The 21427-nt window shown below is 47.2% G+C and overlaps 1 protein-coding gene across 1 annotated transcript in view; it reads left to right on the top strand.

Moving 5' to 3' along the window:
• LOC146182644 (protein tolkin-like) overlaps positions 1–21427 on the top strand; it is an 803125-nt gene that overhangs the window by 475112 nt on the left and 306586 nt on the right. The window contains exon 4 of the mRNA XM_084608884.1: positions 19552–19672. Within this exon, the coding sequence (XP_084465010.1) occupies positions 19552–19672 (121 nt within the window). The remainder of the gene's footprint in view (positions 1–19551; positions 19673–21427) is intronic.

Consider the following 21427-nt stretch of genomic DNA (forward strand, 5'->3'; position numbering starts at 1 on the left):
TGGCAATAACCAGGCTCGAACGTACCGCCGGCCGCTGGATGTACCACTTTGGGAGCAAGGTCAGGCGCAAAGGAAAAACTACGCCGACGCATACGGGGGGAAAAACACACGCATGGCCTGGTTTGTTTGTTTTTATTAGCCAGTTCTTTTTTTAGGTCGCGGTTCAAACGCAGCCAGTAAAAGGTGCTAGAGTACAAATTTATAATGCGCCCAATTCTTTACAGCGCTTCCTCGTGGTAACAAGAATGAAATTATTAAAAAAAATACTACTTTCTCATCCTCCCCAGTGCTCGGATCACTGAGACCGAGTGCACTGTCCGCTAACTGGCATTTGTAATTATCAAAATTCATGCTCTTCATTTGCATTTTAGCTCTCGAGCAACAGACAGCTTGCCTACCCATGCAAATATGAAATTTTCACAATTGTAGTATCTGGAATGAGTTCGCTCTGACCAACGTATTTTGAGTTCTTTTTCCTTCGCACACCTCTCAGCAGTGGAATTGGTTGCCGGATCCAGTCCGTTTACAACGGGTATGCAGAATTTACGTATGCTATAAAAAAATTGTCTATCTTCCTTAGCGTGTTACATACTGCTTCACGCGAATTTAATTTACGTGATTTGAATTTTTGCCTTTATGCTTTGCATTTTAAATTTTTTTGCTGTTTTCTGTCCGTCCCATACATGTAGTCTCACTGCCGTTATGCATAATGCCATTATGCAGCTTTCCTAGCATCGGTTTCGCCGCACGAGTTAACATGCCGAGTCACAGGAGATTCGCGCGGGAAACTGAACGCTTCGCACTTGGAATAGCTAAAGTACGCAATCAACGCGATGAACAAAACGAAGTAAGAACCAGGAAGCTTCCCTACCACCTGAAAAACTACCAAATGAACAGCTATGAAAAACACTGGATGTAATGGGACAGAACTAATGGATAAATAACCGTGAACTGCTAGGCTGCTCTGCCTATAACCCACGCCTAGAACGACCGCTCGCACTATCTGTCGAGCTTGTTGCATAGTTGCTCAAAATATCTAGCCCTTCTTTATGCCTTTAAAGTGTGTCTGTCTTAGAGCATATAAAGTTACACGCTGACGTGGTGTATCAGGCAAAGGAGAAAATCATGAACGATTTAGTGTGGTTACGTAACGCGTGAATGAGGTGCACTCCTAGTACTGTTCTGACTTAGGTCTCGGTACGAGGCTCGGTTTTCAAAGTCAGCCGCACGGATATCAAGTTCGTGAAGATGACAACATGCAGTGCACAGCTTGGAGACTGGTAGTTACGCACGCGGGCCTTTCGGCTGTGATGATGGCTCAATACTCACATGCAGTGGCCAGAGAGGATGATATGTTGGCGCTGCGGCAGGCTCAAAATCAGCTCGCGGTCCTGGAGTGGTGTACAAAGTTTTCGGTGATTACATTTCAGCCTCAGAACGCGACCGCCACAAGCGATATCGGCGAGCGGTGCATTAATTCAGCGCTAGCGAATTTTGCAACCCGGCATCTGTTTCTCCGGTGGCGATCCCGAGACAGCCAGCCGCTGTTACCAAGCCAAGGGACTCCAGAAAAAAAGCAAAACTCCCACAACAGCCCTGGCTTGTGGCCGAAGGAGCCCGGTGCACGGTTGCTAGCGGGCCTCATTCTATGTCCGGTGAGCAGCTCGGAGCCGCTTGGTATGTCCCTTTTATCCCCGTCGAGTGATTGATTCACCGCTAGTGACGCGGACTAAGCCTTAGACTCTGAAGAACTTTGGGCAAAAAAGAAAAAAAAAATATATTTTTGCCCACTAGCATCAGGCTTTTGAATTGGTTCTCTCACGAAATGCTTTCAAAATTTCGGTTCGTGTTTTGTTGCTCTCATTTTGCTTTTCTCGTGTTCATCGATGTGTACTTGGGTGGGGGTCCTCGGTGGAGTTTTATGGAATCGTCTGCATGGGGTTTGGTTGGAGGCTTCGAAGCAGCGATGAATCGCGTTGCAGCCATGAGACGCTGACCGTGAGCCCTAGCTGAATGCACGAACGGATTAACTTGATCCGGCGTTCAGTGCCTGTGTTTACCTTTCTCTCGTTATTGTTTTTTTTTCTCAACACTCATACTCGATCTCGGGTCTCCACTATCGCACTTCATCATTTGCTGCCTCCTTCAAACTGCTTGTTTTCTGCCCTATCAGGGGCGGGTTTATCCGTGTACGGCTCACGCTGTCCCTCGATGCCCAGAAAAGAAATTACATCTCTCCCTCAGCACTAAAAGTGTGCTCGAGCGGACAGCTGTTAGCGAAATAACGAGTTCGGGATGGAGATTCCATGCTGCCTGGCTTAGTTTATTTTTTAAAGAACGTGTAATCGATCCCCTGGCTTTTTCTGTCGTTGCATTCGGGCGCGATGACTTGGCGTAGGTGCATCTTGGAGCCCATAGATTTGCTTTTGAGCTCTTTTGATCTCGGAAATTCTATATACATATATATGCCTTGCTTTTTTGTTTTCTATATGGAGGCTCATGGCGGCTTAATGTGAACTCAGCGCTCCTCTTTAGACGTTTGGCAATTAGGTGCGGCCTGAAACGGGATGGCGGTCGCTTAGAAGAGGGAACCCTGCCCTCCTTCATTTGCCTCTATATGACCCCGATGGTCACCTTAAATGGCCATTACTCGCATGGGTTCTCTGATTGCTTTTACGCGGATGAAAGAAAATCAAACTAGTGAGATGAGCTCGACTTACGTACCTGGAACAAATAATGAATCAACCTTACCTGTTTTATTGAATTGCTTCACTTCCCTAAGGGAAAACTGGGGCTGTATTGTATAAACGTTTGGTTTAGTTCCTTTTTGTCATCGTTCTGCCCATTTATAGCCCACCAATGGGTCCGAAACTGTCAACAGATGTCACAGGTAATACTCACCTGCGATGGTACCCAACACAGAAGGGAATTATTGAAACGGCCTGACGTATATGGTGTTTACCATCCTTAAGTGACATGATCCTGACAGCTTTGTTTTCTAAATATTAGCGCTGTATGATTACAAGTTATTCTACTTATAGAAATTGATGCGTTTATTCCGATTCGGTTGTATCAATAAAATAGCTCGATTCTTTTTTGTTTAAATTGCCACGTATAACTAAAAACTGTGCATGCTTGTGTACTTGCTGAGCATGACAGCAAGCATCACCGAGCAGTACAAAATGATTTTCTTGCCCCTCTCTGTCACGAAATCGACGCACATCATCGTTGCGTTAGCGCAGCGCGAAGGAAGCGCGCGCGTGGCGTCGCGCAGAGGGTTCCAGAAGACTGAAGAAATGTCTCCTTAATCGCGCGAGGAGAGCGCGTAACCTTGTCTGCATCGGATCGGCGTCACTACCTCCTCATCACTTGGCGGTGACGATGACTCACCCGGACAGAGAGTGGTTCTTGTTGGGGATGGTGAAGAGGGGATGCGGCCCGTTCAACTGTCTTCTCAGGAACTAGGGATCACCGCTGTTGCGCCGAATTAAGGGGAGGGGAGTAAAAGGAGGGAGGATGACTGGGAGGGTGGCAAGCTAGGGATGTAAAGGGCGAAAGGACCGAGTAAGCCGTGAACGCAGGAGGAAGCGCAAAGCATGGAGACGGGGTCCACGAAGGTCGGTCCGCTGTTGGACGGGCGGACTAGACCACCCGGCCGGAGAAACAACTAGATGTCTCCAGAAGGTTCGGCCGAAGCTGACCAGTGACGACGCACATCTTGACGGGGAGATGAGAGGACGCTTGAACAGTGGAAGGTATGTTTATGTGCGCGGCGGCCTTGGCGTTTTGTAACAGACAGACGCGGCGCTCCCTATTTATTCAGGTCGCGTCGCCTTGGCAAGCTAGCCAGTGTTACAGCCTTTGTTGCTGCCAGTGTTAGAGCTAGTGTTGCGGCGAGTGTTGCAGCGAATCATCAAATGCTACTGCTCGGTTCCCGTGTTCAACCCGCTGCTCGGCAAGCTCACTGATCTGCGAGGGAGCGGCGCTCGTCCACGGGACGGCGACAACATGAATCTCCAGACGTCGGTCTGCGATAGTGCCCAGTGAACAATTTGGTGTCTATTTGTTCTGACTGTCTCGTGCATTGTTCATTGTTTTGAAGTATCGGTGCTTGTTATTAGAGCCTCTCTGGTTCCATGCTCTGCATTGATTTTTGTGAACCTCCTGTCTGTCTTGGGGTCAATTCTTTTGTATCGTCTTCTGCTGTATCAAGTTTGTTTTGCTTGTTAATTCTTACTCCGACCCTTACCCTGGCTTGCACCGGTGAAAGCTAGGCATCAAACTGCCACCCCTTCCGTCGCTGCAGGTGGTTGAGTTTCGGCTGATCTTGTGACGCAAGTATAGAGGGCATCTCCTTTGAGACCGGAACAGCGGCCCCCACACACTCTAAGAGTGTCCGGGAGTGTGCGCGCCAATAGTGGCGCATCAATAATAATATTACATCTATTAACGGGTGTCACTAACATTGTGTACAAAAGAGCAAATTCGTGTCATTCCCTTAGCATGAACTATTTGACGCAGTTGAGTATCTGGTGCATCGTTTTGATTTGTTGGAGCTGTGAGTTTTAAAACTGCGACTGCAGACATAATGACTTAAAAAGTTGCATTCTGCACACTATAGACATTATGCATGCCAAAATTGATTTCGATATCACTAAGCAAATTGCATGATATATTCTACATAAAGCTAAGTTTGGCCCACAATGAGAAGTTCAGAACAAGGTCATTGAAAGATTTAAAAAGGTCCTGGGAAGGGGCTCGATTTAGACAGTGAAGATGTTTTTTTTTAATTTATTCCATTTCGTGAGATCGGGTAGCGTCGAAACCTGGTTTAAAGTAAAAAATAAAGGTAAACCTAAGCTCCACATTCAGGTTTGATACAATATCGTAAATGCCTTCCTTAAGCTGTTCTTCACATATGATTGACATTCATTGCATACAGTACTAAGCTTTAATCAAGCCAGCATATAACACTCATAACCCCCTCCCCCTTACATTCTTACACTAAAGGTTTCGGTAGCTTTAGTGTCCAGCGAAAACAGATAGTTGCTTTGAATCCCAACAAGTAAAACAATGTTTTTTAAACCAATCATTGATAAACTTCAGCCGTTTGAGATGTGCGCCAGAGATTAATTCATATTTCCAGTTCTTTTTCAAGTACTATCACTTTAGTCATTCACGCGTGTCGCAGATCGTCTGACAGCATACCGCCGTCTTCGGGACAACGATGGCTGCTGTGCGACATCGCTTCGAAGCATTGACACAGGCAGGGTTTCGGCTTAACCTTGATCTGGCGCACCACGCGTCCATAAATGAATTCGGCCTGCACGTCTTGTAGCCTCTGCGAGGAATTTAACTGTGATCCGCCCAATACTTTCCACGTCATTCCTTGGTCTGGCTTCATGGTATACTTGCGTATATTATCGCGATGGGGCGACAAGACTAAAGTTTTTTCGCCTCGTGGAGACATTTGCTTGCAATCAGCGCAGAGTGAAGACGAAGAATGCACCGTGGCAATATGAAAAAGGAATCGTCAAGGTCGCATGTGGTCAAAATACTCAAAGTCGCTTTTCGACTTTTTAAAGCAAGTAGCCGTTTTAAGACGTGCATGTCCCTTCAAAGCTGGACACGCTCTATTAAAGCTGCCTTACTGGAGGGCACCGGTGATGGTCGCGTTACAGTTTGATCTTTGACGTGCACTGACAGTCCACTGAAACTCTGGTTTCCATAAAAGGGTTATACATTGTAACGTCTGCAATCTTATAAATGAAGTCTGCAGTAGAAGCGTGGGGGGATCGGGAGAGCACACTCCCCTCGGCTTCGGGAGGGGGCGGGTTCAACTCCAGCTGCCGGCCAGACACCTACTGGCTTTCTCAAATGAACATAGGTCACCGGCCGACCTGGCGCGCGGCTCCTGCACCTTTAAATTCTGTCGCAAAGAGCTTAGTGGCTATTGATTTCCTATTTCGAATTTCATCTGCTGTTCCATGTATTTGATCCTGTTATATTTAGTGGCACAGGCCGAGGCATATATTATATTTTATTATTTTTGGGCAGCCAGATGGAGGAGATTGGTCTCCTGTCTGGTGATATACTGTATATAGCAATCTTCCCCGACCTGCCGGAACCAGGCGTAGGGCTTTTGAGCCAAAATGACGGCAGGTTGACACGTTTGAATGCCGCCAACGAAGCGCTCTAGGCCAAGAGTTCTGGATCAAGTCGTCGCTGTTAGGAAGAATGGAAAACTATATCTTTGAGCGAGTTGGTTGAGATTCATGTTAAAAATGAGCACACAATTAGACGCAACACAAAGCACAAGAAAGGGCGCAACACAACCGTTTGTGTTGTCTCCTTTCTCGTGCTTTGTGTCGTGTCTAAATGCACGCTATATTTGGCTGTGAAGGACGAAAGGGCTGGCAGGATTTATGGCGAAGGGTTCCGTGTTCTAGACAGACTAGAGCCTGTTCGTCAAATCTGCAGAGCTATGCCGAATACTGACTAGTCGGGACAATGTTGGGTTTAGATCTGAGCTTTTATTGTGTTGCACGCTCTGAAACTACTGATATGGAAACTTTACTGAGAGGCGCCGCTCACAGCGCGGCTCACACAGGCCAGAGCGCGACACAAGGGGCGCTACTGGAGAGTCTCAAAATGACAAGTATTTTCATTCCTCGCGTGCAATGTTTTTAAAGAACAGTTCCGGATATTTCTTCAGCGCTGAGAGCTTATAATTGCGTGGTACTCTTTCTACTCGGCTCATTGCGGTACAAAAAGCCGTCTTTCCAAATATGAAGTAGACGTATTTTAGGAACGCAGAAATATGGTAACCGAAACCGAACGTCTATTGGTTTCGACCCGCTTGTGACGTGATTACCGACGTGTCTATAACGTCCCACATATGACCACAAACACCCCAAGTAGCACAAAGTGGGCTATGACGTGGGGGCCCGCGTTGGGCCCGTGAGGGCAGCCCATACGGGCCCCATGCGGGATTTGCAACACGTACCCAGAGGGGCCCCGCATGGGCTGCCCAATTCTGCCGCTATCGGTCCCAATCTGTATCCGTGTGGGCAGCCCAAATAGGGCTGCCCGCATTCAGCCCAGGCAGACGAATGTGGGCAGCACACCAGAATCATTAATGGGTCCCACATTTGTGCAGGCAATGCCATCCCATTGATCAAGGTTTTAATTTTTAAGTCGATTAATCCCCCCAATACCTGAATTATACAGGCGCGGGATTTGCGAAAGCCAGTCCGTTTTGGGCTGGCCCACATGCTGCCCTGATGGGTTGAATCTGGCATTTTCGGGGCTGCCCAAATTCCAATAATCAATTGTGAAACATTATGCGCTATTTTTTTCCTTGTATGCGACACTCAGTAACCTGAGAGAAATTTATTCCCAACACTACACTAATGTGGGCTGGTTCACATCAACCCCAACATGTTGGTCTGAATATTTATTTCGGTGGTGCGTGTAATGCAGCAGGAAACATTTGGAGGTCGTTCAGTGCATACACGTAAAGCGGAACAGTTACTGTTGCATATTTTCTGTCGACACTGCATAATTAACGTAGTTGTTAGAGTAAAAATAAATAGTCTTTATTCATTGCATAGGTATGCTTAGGACAGTTATGTGAAACCTCCAGAAGAGGCAATTAGTAGGCGGTATAACATGATTTACATAAATAAAATGGTGCCTTAAAGATAGGGTGGAGACGTTTCAGAGTGGTAAGCCCGCCTACGGCCAATTTGGGGCCCACTGTGGCATTTCATGGGCCGCCCCAATTGGGCTGATCTTGATTTTACCGCATGGACTACGAATATATATTGCAATTTCCCGCAAGTACCCCAAGAAATACCCGTGTGGGCAGCGTGGCGGTGTGGTCGCTTTTCAGCCCGGCAGTAAACCATGCGGGACCTATTCGGTTTTTGCGTGGGCAGCCCCAATCGGACTAGCCCGTCATCTATTTGCTTTAGGCCCACATTCGCATCGCATCTGCTCTAAATTGCCCCGCAAGAGACCGATGCGGGCCGAAGTGGGAAGGAGCAATTGCCTGCCCCGCTACGGCCCACGCGGAAATTATCTAGGTTTTTGGTGGGCAACCCTATTTGGGGCAGCCCAGGAATTTTCTGCATGAATTCCAGATTTTCGTCTGACCTTCCCTCAAGTACCCCTCAAGGGTCCCATGTAGGCAATGTGCGGGCATACCCGTATTTAGCCCCGCCGCGGCCCATGCGGGACCTATTCGGCTTTTGAGTGGGCAGCCCCAATTAGATCAGCCCATGCGTTTCCTACACAAAGCCCAAATTTCATTTGCATCGGCCCTAAAATTTTCCAAGCGGGACCCTTGAGGGCCAGATGTGGGAATATGTACTCAGTTAGCCCTTTCCACGCCTATATAATGCCCAAATGGAAATTACAGGAGCAAGCCCAATTTGGGCTTGCCCGCTTGATTCCTAAAGCGGGCCCTCGTGGGTGTTATTGTGGTTGCCCAAGCCCAACTTGCCCATACGGGCCCCCGGTGGGCCATGTAATGTGTGCTACTTGGGACTGTCTTGAACTCGTTGATTCGCGAAACTGTCGACTGTAAATTACAGCTGGAGTGACTGTTGGCCGGAACTATATATATTGTTCTACAGAAAGCTCAGAGCAAATGTAGACAGCCGTGCGTCAGTGACGGCGCGTACACAAGGTTGCCAATAGAAATCTTCCCTATTGAGGTCACAAAATGGGATATTTCAAAATTAATTTTCGCTGCAGCAAACATCACACCGCAGCCCAATTTGGCACAAATAAGCCGCAACATGAGGATAACGTGCCATGAAAGTTTCAGTAAAATTTTAGGACAAATAAAAACGCCAGCGTTGCCATTTATTGCTTTAAAGTGCGACCAAACTACACAATGCACGCTACCATTTCCACGCATAACCTACGTGTCACAAGTTAAGATAACAGTTTTCTCTTTAATGAAGGCCTTTCAGCAACTCTTCAACATCATTAGCCCGACTGCTTTCCCTGACAGACAGAGGAATCTCCTGCCAATCTCCACCTAAGCGTAACTTTCGCCATCTTCTCCAACCTTATCTTCGCAAACTCCCTAATCTCATCCGCCTGCCTAACTTCCTGCTGACCACTTGGAGCCCCCAAAACCCACTCGTTTATCTTGCTTTCGCATTCATGTCTTGTCCATTCTTTTTTGATCATGACGACTAGGATGTTAACCAGCCACATTCCTGTCTTGACCCATTCTGTTCTCTTGAAATGAGGCTTAGAATTTTGAATTCCACATCACGTTGCGTTGTCCTCATTTTATGTTGAACCCTTATTCTTAACCTCCAAGTTTATGGTGTACATAGGTGGGTACATAGGTACATAGGGGTGCATAGGTAATAGCTGGGTCATTTACGTTGAATGACTTATATCATAGTTTCCTTTTACTCATTCATTAATGCTGCTTGATCGCCAAATATTTAAATGCGAGAAGCAGGTTCCAAGTGTGATATAAAAATGTGTAAACTGGCTTTAAAAACCACTTACTGTTTCCGACACATGTGTGACGTAGTAAGTTTTCAGGGTTCCAAAGAAAGCGAGCGAAATATAAAAAAAGCAACAACAAAATACGTGACGCAGCGCTTCCACGGAACTATTACAAAACTATCCGGCTTGCAATAGGCGAACAAGTTCAGCTGTAGTGTGACCACTGGGAAGCGACACGACGTTATGCCGGATGTAGGTATCGGGGCCTCAGGCTTTTACCGCATTACGGCGCAAATGCAAACTGCTGGCCAAGCTTTACCGAAGCGATAGAGTCTGAACACTGAAGGAGAAAAAGAACATAGCTTTATTTTTTCAAGCCTGTAACGCATGAGGACAGGCGACGGCGAGGTTGGAGTTCAGAAAGAAGCAGAAATGGGGATAGGGCCGAAAGTTTATATTTTTCTGTAATGTTTGCATGAAAAAGTGCCTCTTGACTAGAATGCGTATTGGACATGTCGCCGCATACTGTAATGCAACTTTGAAATCTTTTGGACACATTTAACGTGGCGTTCTTGATCATGGTATCGGGGGTGGATTTCAGACTTGTTTTATTTCCCCTTTCAAGTTCTCTAATGTGGACGGCACCCTGTCCTGTCCTGTTATAAAATTTCATCCAGCTCCATTCAATCACTGCTCCAGTAGTGCGCAGGAGTACCTTCATGCTGATACCAGGTATCTTTGGTCCTACCCATTGAAACTTCGTAAAGACAATTGGGTATACTGTTGACAAACGGCTTACCTGTGAGCGCGTTATGAAAAAAATAATAATGAAACAACAAAACAAGGAACACGAGTTCAATGATAGTGCTGCTGTAAATCCTACGCCACACATTGACCCACCATGGGTTCACCAGTATTAACTAGTGACATTTGGATACTTTAGCCTGAACATCCATTCCACGCTGTCGTGACGCTGGGGCTACGTCGACCCGGCCTTCACTTGGTAGCGTGCAGAGACTCGGGGTTGAAGAAGGACTGAATCTTCGAAGTTGGTAAAATATATACAAGCAGGTTTACTGGCACTTTGAGAAAACGTATTTACAAGAATATTTACATGAAAAAGAAGGGTACATCAGCAAAATGACAAGCGTTAAGAGTTCATAGCGAGAAGCGACTGGATGAGCCGTTTACCCAGGGCCCAGAGCGACATTTCGTGCTCTGCAGCGTCCTTAAAAACCCCCTATGTCCAGCCCCTCTCTGAAGATGCTGACCAACCAAATCCAGGGCACGCCCCTCAGGTATCGGCATCCAATCGAACACATCACTGCACTGATGGTCTGAAGCACTGACTGGTCCGGCATTCATTCGTTGGGCGTGATCACTTGTTGGCGGGAAAAGCTTGGGAACGGCGAGGAGAGGAGGTACATTTCTATTCTTCAGCAAAGAAACCACAGGCTGGTTCTGACAAGGGGTTTTACTTCTCAGAAACCCGAGTGCACGTGGCGCCGCATAGGGCTCCCAACATGGTCCCTTTTCGACAATTGCAAATCTTTCCTGCATTCCCGGGAAATCACTTAATGGCCGTATGAGTCATGCTCCTTTCTTGTCCTGCACGTCAGCGGACATGTCACTCTGTCGTCTCCTTTGGATAGGAGGCATTCATCACTGGAGAATAGCACTTCTCGACTGGAAGGGTGAACAAAAGAAAGAAAGCACTTCCTGCTATTTCCCGCAGGGGGACGTTTCTTTGTGTTTTTCCAGACGTTCTCTTGACAGGGTCAATTTGGCATTTGCAGGTTGTCCACAAAGCAAAACAGGCTTACAAAACAGGATTCCTGGAAACAGGCTCACTTAGAGCCATTGGACCATCACCACATATTCACAATACTTTTCCATGCCCACAGGCGAACAATAGAGCGCGCAAATGCGGATGCTTGGTCGTAACAGCCTCCTCCCCCGCCAGAAGAGTCTCGGAGGGCAGCAGTCCCAGCTGCTGCATGAAGAGACGACTTAATGGCCTGCACGTGAACGCTTGAAGCTCGCTGTTGCTTGTCGCGTTGTCTTGATTGTTGTAGGCCAAATTGCTCGAGCTGTCTGAAACTCAACCACATGTCTAAACAAGCACTCGGCTCCCGTCTGAAGAGACCAGGTCAAAAGAAAACTGCCATTGTTGTTCGAGAAAAGCCCACTCTCAAGACGTTCAGGACCCACGTATTCCTAGAAAACCAAACGTGCTGCTTTACATAGTCACACATATACAAGCGCACGGAAAAAAAAAAAAAAACCTGATTATCAATTTCGATACATGGTGAGGAACATCTCGGACCGCTTAGAAAGAGCGGCTAAGCGCGTCCGCATTCCCATTTAACTTCCCCTTTTTGTATCTTATTTCAAAATTGTACTGCTGTAAAATCAAGCTCCACCTAAGAAGGCGACTGTTCTTCGATGTCGCAGTTTGCAGCCAAGCCAGGGGACAATGGTCCGTCTCTACGGTGAATTTGGCCCCTCCAAGATAGCACTGCAATTTTTGAATGGCCCATACAATGCAAGCGCATTCTTTCTCTGACGCGCAATAAGCCCTCTCTCTAGAACTCAGTTTTCTGCTCAAGTAGAGCACGGGGTGCTCATTACCGTCGTCATCTCTCTGGCAGAGAACAGCACCTAACCCTCGATCACTGGCATCACACTGGACCGTGAATTCTCGGCCATAGTCTGGAGCTCGCAATACCGGACGGCTAATCAGCACAGCCTTCAGGTTTACGAAGGAGGCTTCCTTTTGTTCGTCCCAGACTACATTTGTCGGTTCTGTCTTGCGGAGAGCGTCGGTCAGAGGGCTAGCCAAAGCTGAATAGTTAGGGATGTAGTGATTGTAGTACCCAGTCAGACCTAGGAATGCTCGAATTTCCGTCTTCGTGCTCGGCCGCGGATAGTCTGCTACCGCAGAAATCTTAATCTCGCTGGGTTTCCTGAAACCCTGACCTACATTGTGACCCAAGTAGTCCACGGTCGCCCTTGCCAGGCAACATTTCTCGGCCTTTACGGTTAGTCCAGCTTGACGCAGAAGGCTCAGTACAGCTCTTAGATGTACCATATGGTCCGCCCATGAGTCGGAAAAAACCGCAATGTCATCTAAATAAGGCACTGCGAATGTTTCACACCCCTTTAAAACCCTATCCATGAGTCGGGAAAAACAAAATGGAGCATTTTTGAGCCCGAAACTCATCATTGTTGGCTGGTAGCTGCCCGTCGGAGTGACGAAAGCCGCGTATCTGCTGGCGCGTTCAGTGAGCGGTACTTGCCAGTATCCTCGAGTAAGGTCCAGCGTAGTCACATATGCCGCTCTACTGACCTGTTCTACTCTCTCCTCAATATTCGGAATAGGATACACTTGATCCCTGGTGAGAGAATTTAGCTTTCGGTAGTCTACAACAGGCCTAGGGTCTTTACCTGGAGCTTCTACTAAGATCATAGGCGAAGCATAATCGCTTTCCGAGGGTTTTATTACTCCCAATTCCAGCATGCGAGTTACTTCCCTATCCAGAATTTCTCTTTGCCTTGGAGAGAATCGGTAGCACCTTGATCGCACTGGCACGTCTGAAGTCAGCTCATTATCGTACTCAGTCAAATCAGTCCTGCCTGGCCTGTCCACGAAACAGGCCTCAAACTCTGTTATTATTTCGCCCAGATCGGACAGCTGGGATTTCTTTAGTTCTCCTCTCTGCTCCGTCTTTCTGAGAAGCTCCTGAGCGTTGCTTCCTTTTCCGCTGAGGCAAATCAAGTTGTCCCCCATCTCCTCGGGAAGGTTTAACGTTAGATTTACCACTGCTTGCTCCATAGCTAGGTCCCCTCGGGTTCCACTTAAAAGTCTCGTGAGATTACTAGACACTGGCGGCAAGAGGTTACTCCCAAGGACGTCCTCATTCCGCGTCTCATCAAGCTCACTTTCAAGTTGACTTATTTGAGATGCCTTGCTCTCAAAGTTTTCTGACCCACTGTCTTCCGCATCGACCACTGTTTTAGCTGTCGTTTCCTCCGCGGTGGATTTTTCTGGAATTAGCAGTGTAGCTAGTTCTCGCGCCTTTGAACGTGTTAAGGCTGGCACAACTCTGTCTCCGAAAAGGATGCCCCTCTTTCGCAGTAGCATATCCGATTTGTTGGAGAACAAATACGGATAGCACTTAGGAAGCTTTCCTGAAACGGCAGCCTCGGTTGTCAACTTGCCGAAAGGGCCCTCGATGACCACGTTCGCGATTGGCAAGCACACACTCTGTTCCTCCACTACCTGGCGGATCCACGCACACTGTCCTGTATAGTCGGAAGGCGACACATACACCGGTTGGACAACATCCATCGTTGCGGCCGAATCGCGCAGTACCTTGCAAGGCTTCCCGTTGACTACTAGGTCATGCATGTAAGGTTCCAAAAGCTGCATATTTTCATCGCAGTCACTGACATACGAGAAAACAAACTTTTCTTTCCGGCAGTTGACGGCAATGTGACCCTGCTCATTACACCTAAAGCATGTGAGCGGCTTCCTAGCCCCAAGCTTGTTCTTTGTGTTCTGCGCGTTGGTCACTTCCCCACTTTTCTCACTGCCGTCCTTTCTAGGGCGTTTGCCTGAAGAAGCCTTCCTTTCTTCGTTTGCAAATCTAGCAAAGTGCCTTTTCTGACGGTTATTTACACTCAACTTGGGATTGCGGAGCCTATCCACTGCTGGGTTGCTGAATTGTCGGCGCGAAGCGTACTCCTCAATGACTTCGGCAGCTTCAGTTGCCGACTTAATGTCGCCTCGGTCCTGTAACCAATTTCTTTCTTTTTCTGGGAGGCAGCTATAAAACTGCTCCAAAAGAATTCGCTCGATTACAGCGTCCCTATCACTATAGGAATCAGTGCTCTTTAGCCACTCGCCCAAATTTACTCTTAAATTGTACAGGAATTCAGGGTAACTCTCGTCCCTGGACTTAGTAGCTTTCCGAAAACGTTGTCTGAACGCCTCGGCGCTAAGCCTATACTTTCTCAGAAGGCAAGCTTTGACCTTCTCGTAGTTGTCCGCGTCCTCCTTGCTTAGCCGCGCGACAACCTCCGCTGCCTCGCAGGGCAGAACCGTCAATAATCTCTGAGACCAAGTGTCTCGCTGGAAGGACAGTTTTTCGCAGGTTCGCTCAAAGTTAGCCAGATACAGACCGATATCCCCTGTTATCACATATGGCTGCATGTACTTTGACATCTTGAAATCTGCCTCCTTGTTGAGAAGAGGTACCGCTAGCTGGGGACAATTGCCCGACCTCTTGCTCAACTCTAGTTCTAATTTCCGGAGCTCAATTTCTTGGTCCAGCTTTTTTGCTTCTCTTTCACGCTTCTTTTCCTCTTTTTCCCACTCACGTTCGCGCTCCCTTTCCTCTTTTTCCCTCTCAAGTTCACGCTCACGCCTCTTTTCCTCTTTTTCCCGCTCTTTCTGCTGTCTGAGCTGCTCCTTTTTTTGACCGATGAGGTTCCATGCTTCACTGAGCTCCTCATCATCGGTTCCCAGATCAGTGATTGCCTTTATAATCAAGGGTTTTCGTGCCAAACCACTTGTATCAATTCCCAATTCCTCACACAATTGCAACAGTTCCGGTTTCTGCAGCTTTTGTAGGTCCATGATCGCTCCGAGTGTCGGCTACTTCCAAAACAACAGTGCAAACTACCAAACCTAAAGGCGTTTCAACACTTTTTACCAGTTCTAAAATCTAACCCTGTTCTAGAACCTGGTCCACATCAGAAGAAAAGCCAAGCACTCACCCACACATGCGATCGATGTTCCGAGCTGCTCTCTTGTTGGCCGATTGTTGCGCCTGCTTGTTGCTTGAGATGCCACCTCCGATCACAAGATGTGGCTTGTAGATTCTGATCCACCTCGAATCACCAGATGTTGTAGCTTGTAGATCCAGATCCCACCTCCAGTCATCAGATGTTGTGGCTTGTAGATTCAGATCCCACCGCTGGTCACCAGTTGTCGTGACGCTGGGGCTACGTCGACCCGGCCTTCACTTGGTAGCGTGCAGAGACTCGGGGTTGAAGAAGGACTGAATCTTCGAAGTTGGTAAAATATATACAAGCAGGTTTACTGGCACTTTGAGAAAACGTATTTACAAGAATATTTACATGAAAAAGAAGGGTACATCAGCAAAATGACAAGCGTTAAGAGTTCATAGCGAGAAGCGACTGGATGAGCCGTTTACCCAGGGCCCAGAGCGACATTTCGTGCTCTGCAGCGTCCTTAAAAACCCCCTATGTCCAGCCCCTCTCTGAAGATGCTGACCAACCAAATCCAGGGCACGCCCCTCAGGTATCGGCATCCAATCGAACACATCACTGCACTGATGGTCTGAAGCACTGACTGGTCCGGCATTCATTCGTTGGGCGTGATCACTTGTTGGCGGGAAAAGCTTGGGAACGGCGAGGAGAGGAGGTACATTTCTATTCTTCAGCAAAGAAACCACAGGCTGGTTCTGACAAGGGGTTTTACTTCTCAGAAACCCGAGTGCACGTGGCGCCGCATAGGGCTCCCAACATGGTCCCTTTTCGACAATTGCAAATCTTTCCTGCATTCCCGGGAAATCACTTAATGGCCGTATGAGTCATGCTCCTTTCTTGTCCTGCACGTCAGCGGACATGTCACTCTGTCGTCTCCTTTGGATAGGAGGCATTCATCACTGGAGGATAGCACTTCTCGACTGGAAGGGTGAACAAAAGAAAGAAAGCACTTCCTGCTATTTCCCGCAGGGGGACGTTTCTTTGTGTTTTTCCAGACGTTCTCTTGACAGGGTCAATTTGGCATTTGCAGGTTGTCCACAAAGCAAAACAGGCTTACAAAACAGGATTCCTGGAAACAGGCTCACTTAGAGCCATTGGACCATCACCACATATTCACAATACTTTTCCATGCCCACAGGCGAACAATAGAGCGCGCAAATGCGGATGCTTGGTCGTAACAACGCACACTTGCATGGGGCCCTGAAAACAATTTTGCCAATATCTGGCCTCCTCATCCAAGGTTGCTGGTTTATGTTGTTTCTTCGAAAAGGCCCCATTCTCTGTCAGCCTCCTGTATCCAAGCACAATTGCCGTTGAGCTTGAACGCGTAACCCGATGCCAGCATTCAAATAGCTTAACTGCTGTCCTTCTATTTCCACTTGATGCACCTAGAGCCATAAGCATTCTCGCTATTTTTTCTCAGTGAAATAAGGCATATCTGCTGCTCTACGTAGATCACAACCAATTAACGCCACTGCTGAGAACACGTACATACGCTCGAAGACCGCCTGATAAACTTAAATAAAAGCATGATCTAGAAACTTCATGAGGTCTCGTTAATGTAACGATTTATTGCAGCAGCCTTTATCGCATTTCAAGTTTCTCAGGCGCTTTGCACTGTCTGTCTCTCCAGATAGATCAGAAATTGTTTTCTCATTTCCGTCTGCTCTTTCGCCAACGTTCCGCCAGCATCACGCCTTTTCGCTTTCATGCCCTGACATCTGACGCCCTATCACTGTCCCGTGCAGCCCACCTTGTTCATCTATCTTCGGAGCACCAAAATATAGGTGCACTTTGGCCTTGTCGAACCAAGATCATCCGCTCCGAGATAGAGTTACTATATAGGCTAGTAACTGTAGCGGCGCTCGCTTCCTCTTCTACGTTTCACATCTGCTTCTTCTTCGTACACCTGCCAAACTATATTTGTACCGGTAGAATCTCCACAAAGACACAACATTGCCTGACACAACGCCGTAGAGCCTTTGCCTACCCCTTTCCTTCACCGCTGCCCATCAGGCTCGCCTCCTGGGAAATCCCCTTTCAAAATGCCCTCGACGCCTTCGTGTCGTCATAGTCCTTCAATGCTCTGGTCCTTGAGGTTCACAGACAGCCATGGAGCAGTCGCGTTCTGGCAGCGTTTTCTTGACATTCGCAGACAGCCATGGACAGTTATATTGCAGCAAACTGTGTCTGACCATGCTTAATCGAGCTGCCACTCTTTCATCTAGGTTATCTATGCAAGTCTAACCTGGCTTAGCAATACAGCATAACCATGCCAAACAAATCATCTCGAATGTAAACCGGGATTAGCCTAGCTAAGCCGCATCATTTCTTTTTTATTTTACGGGCTTTTGGAGCGAGGAAAAAAATTATTGTGTGAGAGACGTCGTATAAAAGCAACTTACGAATTGGTTTCTGAAGTTGTTTTGAAACGTTGCTCGTTACAATAGGGTGTGCAGCCATTAATTAAAGAGTTCAATAAATGAATGGAATTAATGAGTGAGTTACCGGGAGAATTAAAAGTATCCCGAGTTACTGCAGGTTAGTGACAACATTATGCATCCTGTTCTATAATGCGCTCAAAGTGCGTTTTCTTTCTGACATCTTGGTCGGACTTATGTGGCATAATCTGTATACTTTCCTCCTGAGGCACTCACTCAAGCTAATGCACATGATCTGAGAGGCCTGCTGATGAACTGCGCTGCATTCTTATTTTTCTAGTTATTCCACTCTAGTGGTACTAGTCCGCAGCCACCACCTGCACTAAGGAGTGGTGGTCATTCATGTATCGCTTCCAATGCTTTCGCTGCCTTTTGTAAAGCTTTGTTTCGTTCTCGAAGCACTGAATATTGCTCACAATTTCTTCGCTTTGTCCACTCCACTCACCTTTCCTTTCTCCCAATTTAGGTACAAGTGTTCTAACGGTCGCCTTCTGAATTACTTAGCATGGCATTGACATTCGCAAATCGGCGTTTGCATTCTCTGTCTATATATAGACGTCAAGCATCGAAGAAAAAAAACGAGCAGGATGATGAAACACGGAGCATTGCAAGCTTCCTGACCACTGGAAAGTCGCTGGTGCAGACAGGCTTCAATTTTTACATGGTTGGCTAGAACGTCACATTAACCAAGCAGGCGAACTGAAAACCTGAAAGAGCGAGAGCGAAAAATATTTCAGGAGTTCGGGATAAACAGTCGCATGTTAGAACAAAAGACGCGTGAGAAACCCAGGCGGAGAACCAGGATACAGATCGGCTTTTCTACCCTACACTAGAGGTCATAATATAAACTGCAAAGATTTCAATTTTCAAATCCACCCAGAATGGCTGTTGGATTCTTCGTTGACAACAACTGCGTTGCCGCACCGCTCTATGGCTTTGGAACAAATTAGAGAGCACTGCAGAATCTACGTTGGAGTAATGCGAAAGCACGGATGCTGCTGTTGGTTGCTTCTGGTTGCTTCGAGTAGCTTAATTCACTTCTTGTTTGCCCATTTTAGTCTTTGGTACTAAAATGGGCAAAGATAGGCTTGGTTGTTGTCATAACAACATTTGGTTAGGGACAGGCAATCTGCAAATCGGCGAAATTCATCGTGCTAAACTATAAGTTCTTTCGAGCTAAAAAAAGGTTTATTTCTTGCGTTCTTCATGCGTAATTTGTTCCTGGTTTCTTTATGGACATGTCACGGCCTAGGCAGGCTTTGCCTCCGGGGAAATGAATTCGCTTATAGAAACATACCATACGAGAATCGCAACACCAGGTCGCCTATAGAAGAGTGTCCTCTAGCTTAATTGGTCTACAACGGGTTATCCCTGAGCTTCCGCGCACGCAGCTCCGAATGCAGCTGGCACTCCTGGGTAAGAGGCCCACAGTGGCGAATGTTCTTAAGAACACTTACGGAGAAAAAAACAAAAACAAATGAACGGCGTGGGTGACTCTCCTGCTCCTGTGTGGGCGGAGGAACAAAAGAATAAATCGTCGTTGGCTTTTGACTCCATCCAGTAATTGAACAGTTTCTACTCGCTTCTGCTCTGGGACCTACTTCTGGTCTAATTAATGTACTTATTTCTTTTTGAGTAATCTAGAAGCCTGGAGGCCACTTCTGCACGAGCGTCACCCTTTTGTATAAATGCCCAAAAGTTGTTCGAATCCATCAGGCTCCTCTCGCTGCCGCATATCTCTGTGCATCAGCCGAGCTCTTCGACCGCCGCACAACCGTTGCTGCTTTGCTGTGCTAAGCCGCTGATGATGTGGTCACCTGTTCTTCCCTTTACGCAGGGGACCACCGAGCGCTGTTCAAGCAGGCGATGCGCCACTGGGAGAACTACACGTGCATCAAGTTCGTGGAGCGGGCTCCCGAGCACCAGCACTACATTGTCTTCACCGAGAGACCCTGCGGGTGAGTGCGCGAAGACCAGCATTGCGGAGCCCAATCTTGGAAAGGAAGAGAAATACGCTTCCATCTGAACGGCAGCACAGTCGGTTGTTGTGTACCATAACACATTGCTCATCCTTTGCAGCTAACTTCGTTACTCCGCGCGCATGCTCCTGCCGCAACGACACACACAATGCGGGGTAAACTACCCTCTTGCTTTTGTACTTCTTGAGTGCCGAAATGGGTCTGTGCTGTGTTCCGACGCTGCCTCTGTGACGTAACGGCACACCTTGTGGCTATCCTTGGTTTCGTTTCTGCCCCACTCAAACATAGCCGCCGTTTCTCTCCATGCGGAGTACCCACGTTACTCCCGCTCGTCTTTGTTGTCGCATGTGGGGCCGGCGCCCAGATCAGGCTCCTGTCCCTCATTAGCGAAGACCAATTTTCCCTGAAAAGAATCGGAACATAATGAGCGCACGCCCTCTCTCTTCGCATTCCCCGAAGATGCCCTTTGTCTTCCTCTTTCCTTGTGTCTGGTTTAGATCGGCGCAGTCTTCAAGAAAACAACAAAAAAAAAGGGGGAGAGGGGGGCGACTAGCTTTCTTCTTCAGCTCTAATGATTCCGACCTCGTCTTTTCGATGGCGGCCTGCAAATGATTGGCTGTGAATGCATTCGCTATAAGAGCATTTATTTGTGGAGAGTAGTGTCTGTTCTGCCCTTCGAATTAGAAACGAGGGCGCTGTCGTCGCTCCATCGCAAAACGCCACATTCGATTACACCCATTTTAACTGATTCTGAAATTCGCCTACATTAAAGCTGCAACGTCGCTAGGAAAGCTCATCAATGAATGCCTGCAACACGAATTGAATGCACACTCCCTGTGTCAAGCTCCTGTGGCAATAAATTGTGCTCCGCTTTATGTGCTTGCACATGTAAACCCAGAAAATTTCAATTGACGGTGCTTTAAGTGGATACCCCGACATATGCGTGGATTTGGTAAGCATCACGTCACAGTTGATGTGCCGTTTTTCGAAGAACAAAAATGAAGTCAGCAATGAGGATGAAAAGATTTATTTTGTCCCACGTGTGCACAAAAACTATAGCAGCTTAACCAGTCGTGCCAGCGTTTACGTTCATTAGCGAAAAATGGGAATCTTCGGAGTTTTTCTTTATGATATTTGCGGCCTCTACTTTTATTTGCCGCAAACCCACAATCTGTAAAATGCATCGATAAGGAGTCGACCAACAAGAAGGCATGAGCGTGGCGTCTGTTATAACAACTTATCCTTGTAGACATCACTATGATTGCTTACGTCCTTTTGTAGCCTTTGGATGCTTAAATTACATAGTAAGTACACTTGCGCCAAGTCCCACCTCTGAATATGTGCTCCTAATGAAATACGTTGGGCGTATTTTGTTTTCATTTTTTTGTGTTTTTCCAACGCGATCAACAGTCTGGAAAGCTGCGCCCTAATTAAAAGCCTGCAGTTTGCTGAACGAACGCATTTACTTTATAAAAAAGAAGACCCTTATGCGAGGTTGGCTTGAAGCATCAGACTCATCTTCACCAGCGCGGTTAGAACGCGCGCTTGGTACATGCTGAAGTATTACAGCTTAGTCCGTAGATCGCATCACTTTTCCTGTCGTCTAGTTAATTGCAATAGGCAAACATCAAGTAGAGAAAGAAAAATTCAAGCCAGGCATTCAAAAGCAGATATCAATTGAGGTCTGAGCAAAAAAGGAAGATTGGGCGAGAACACTCTCGTGCCCGATTTTCT

The sequence above is a fragment of the Amblyomma maculatum genome, chromosome 7 (genome assembly GCF_055883805.1).
Source record: "Amblyomma maculatum isolate TAMU_Amacu chromosome 7, ASM5588380v1, whole genome shotgun sequence".
NCBI lineage: Eukaryota > Metazoa > Arthropoda > Arachnida > Ixodida > Ixodidae > Amblyomma > Amblyomma maculatum.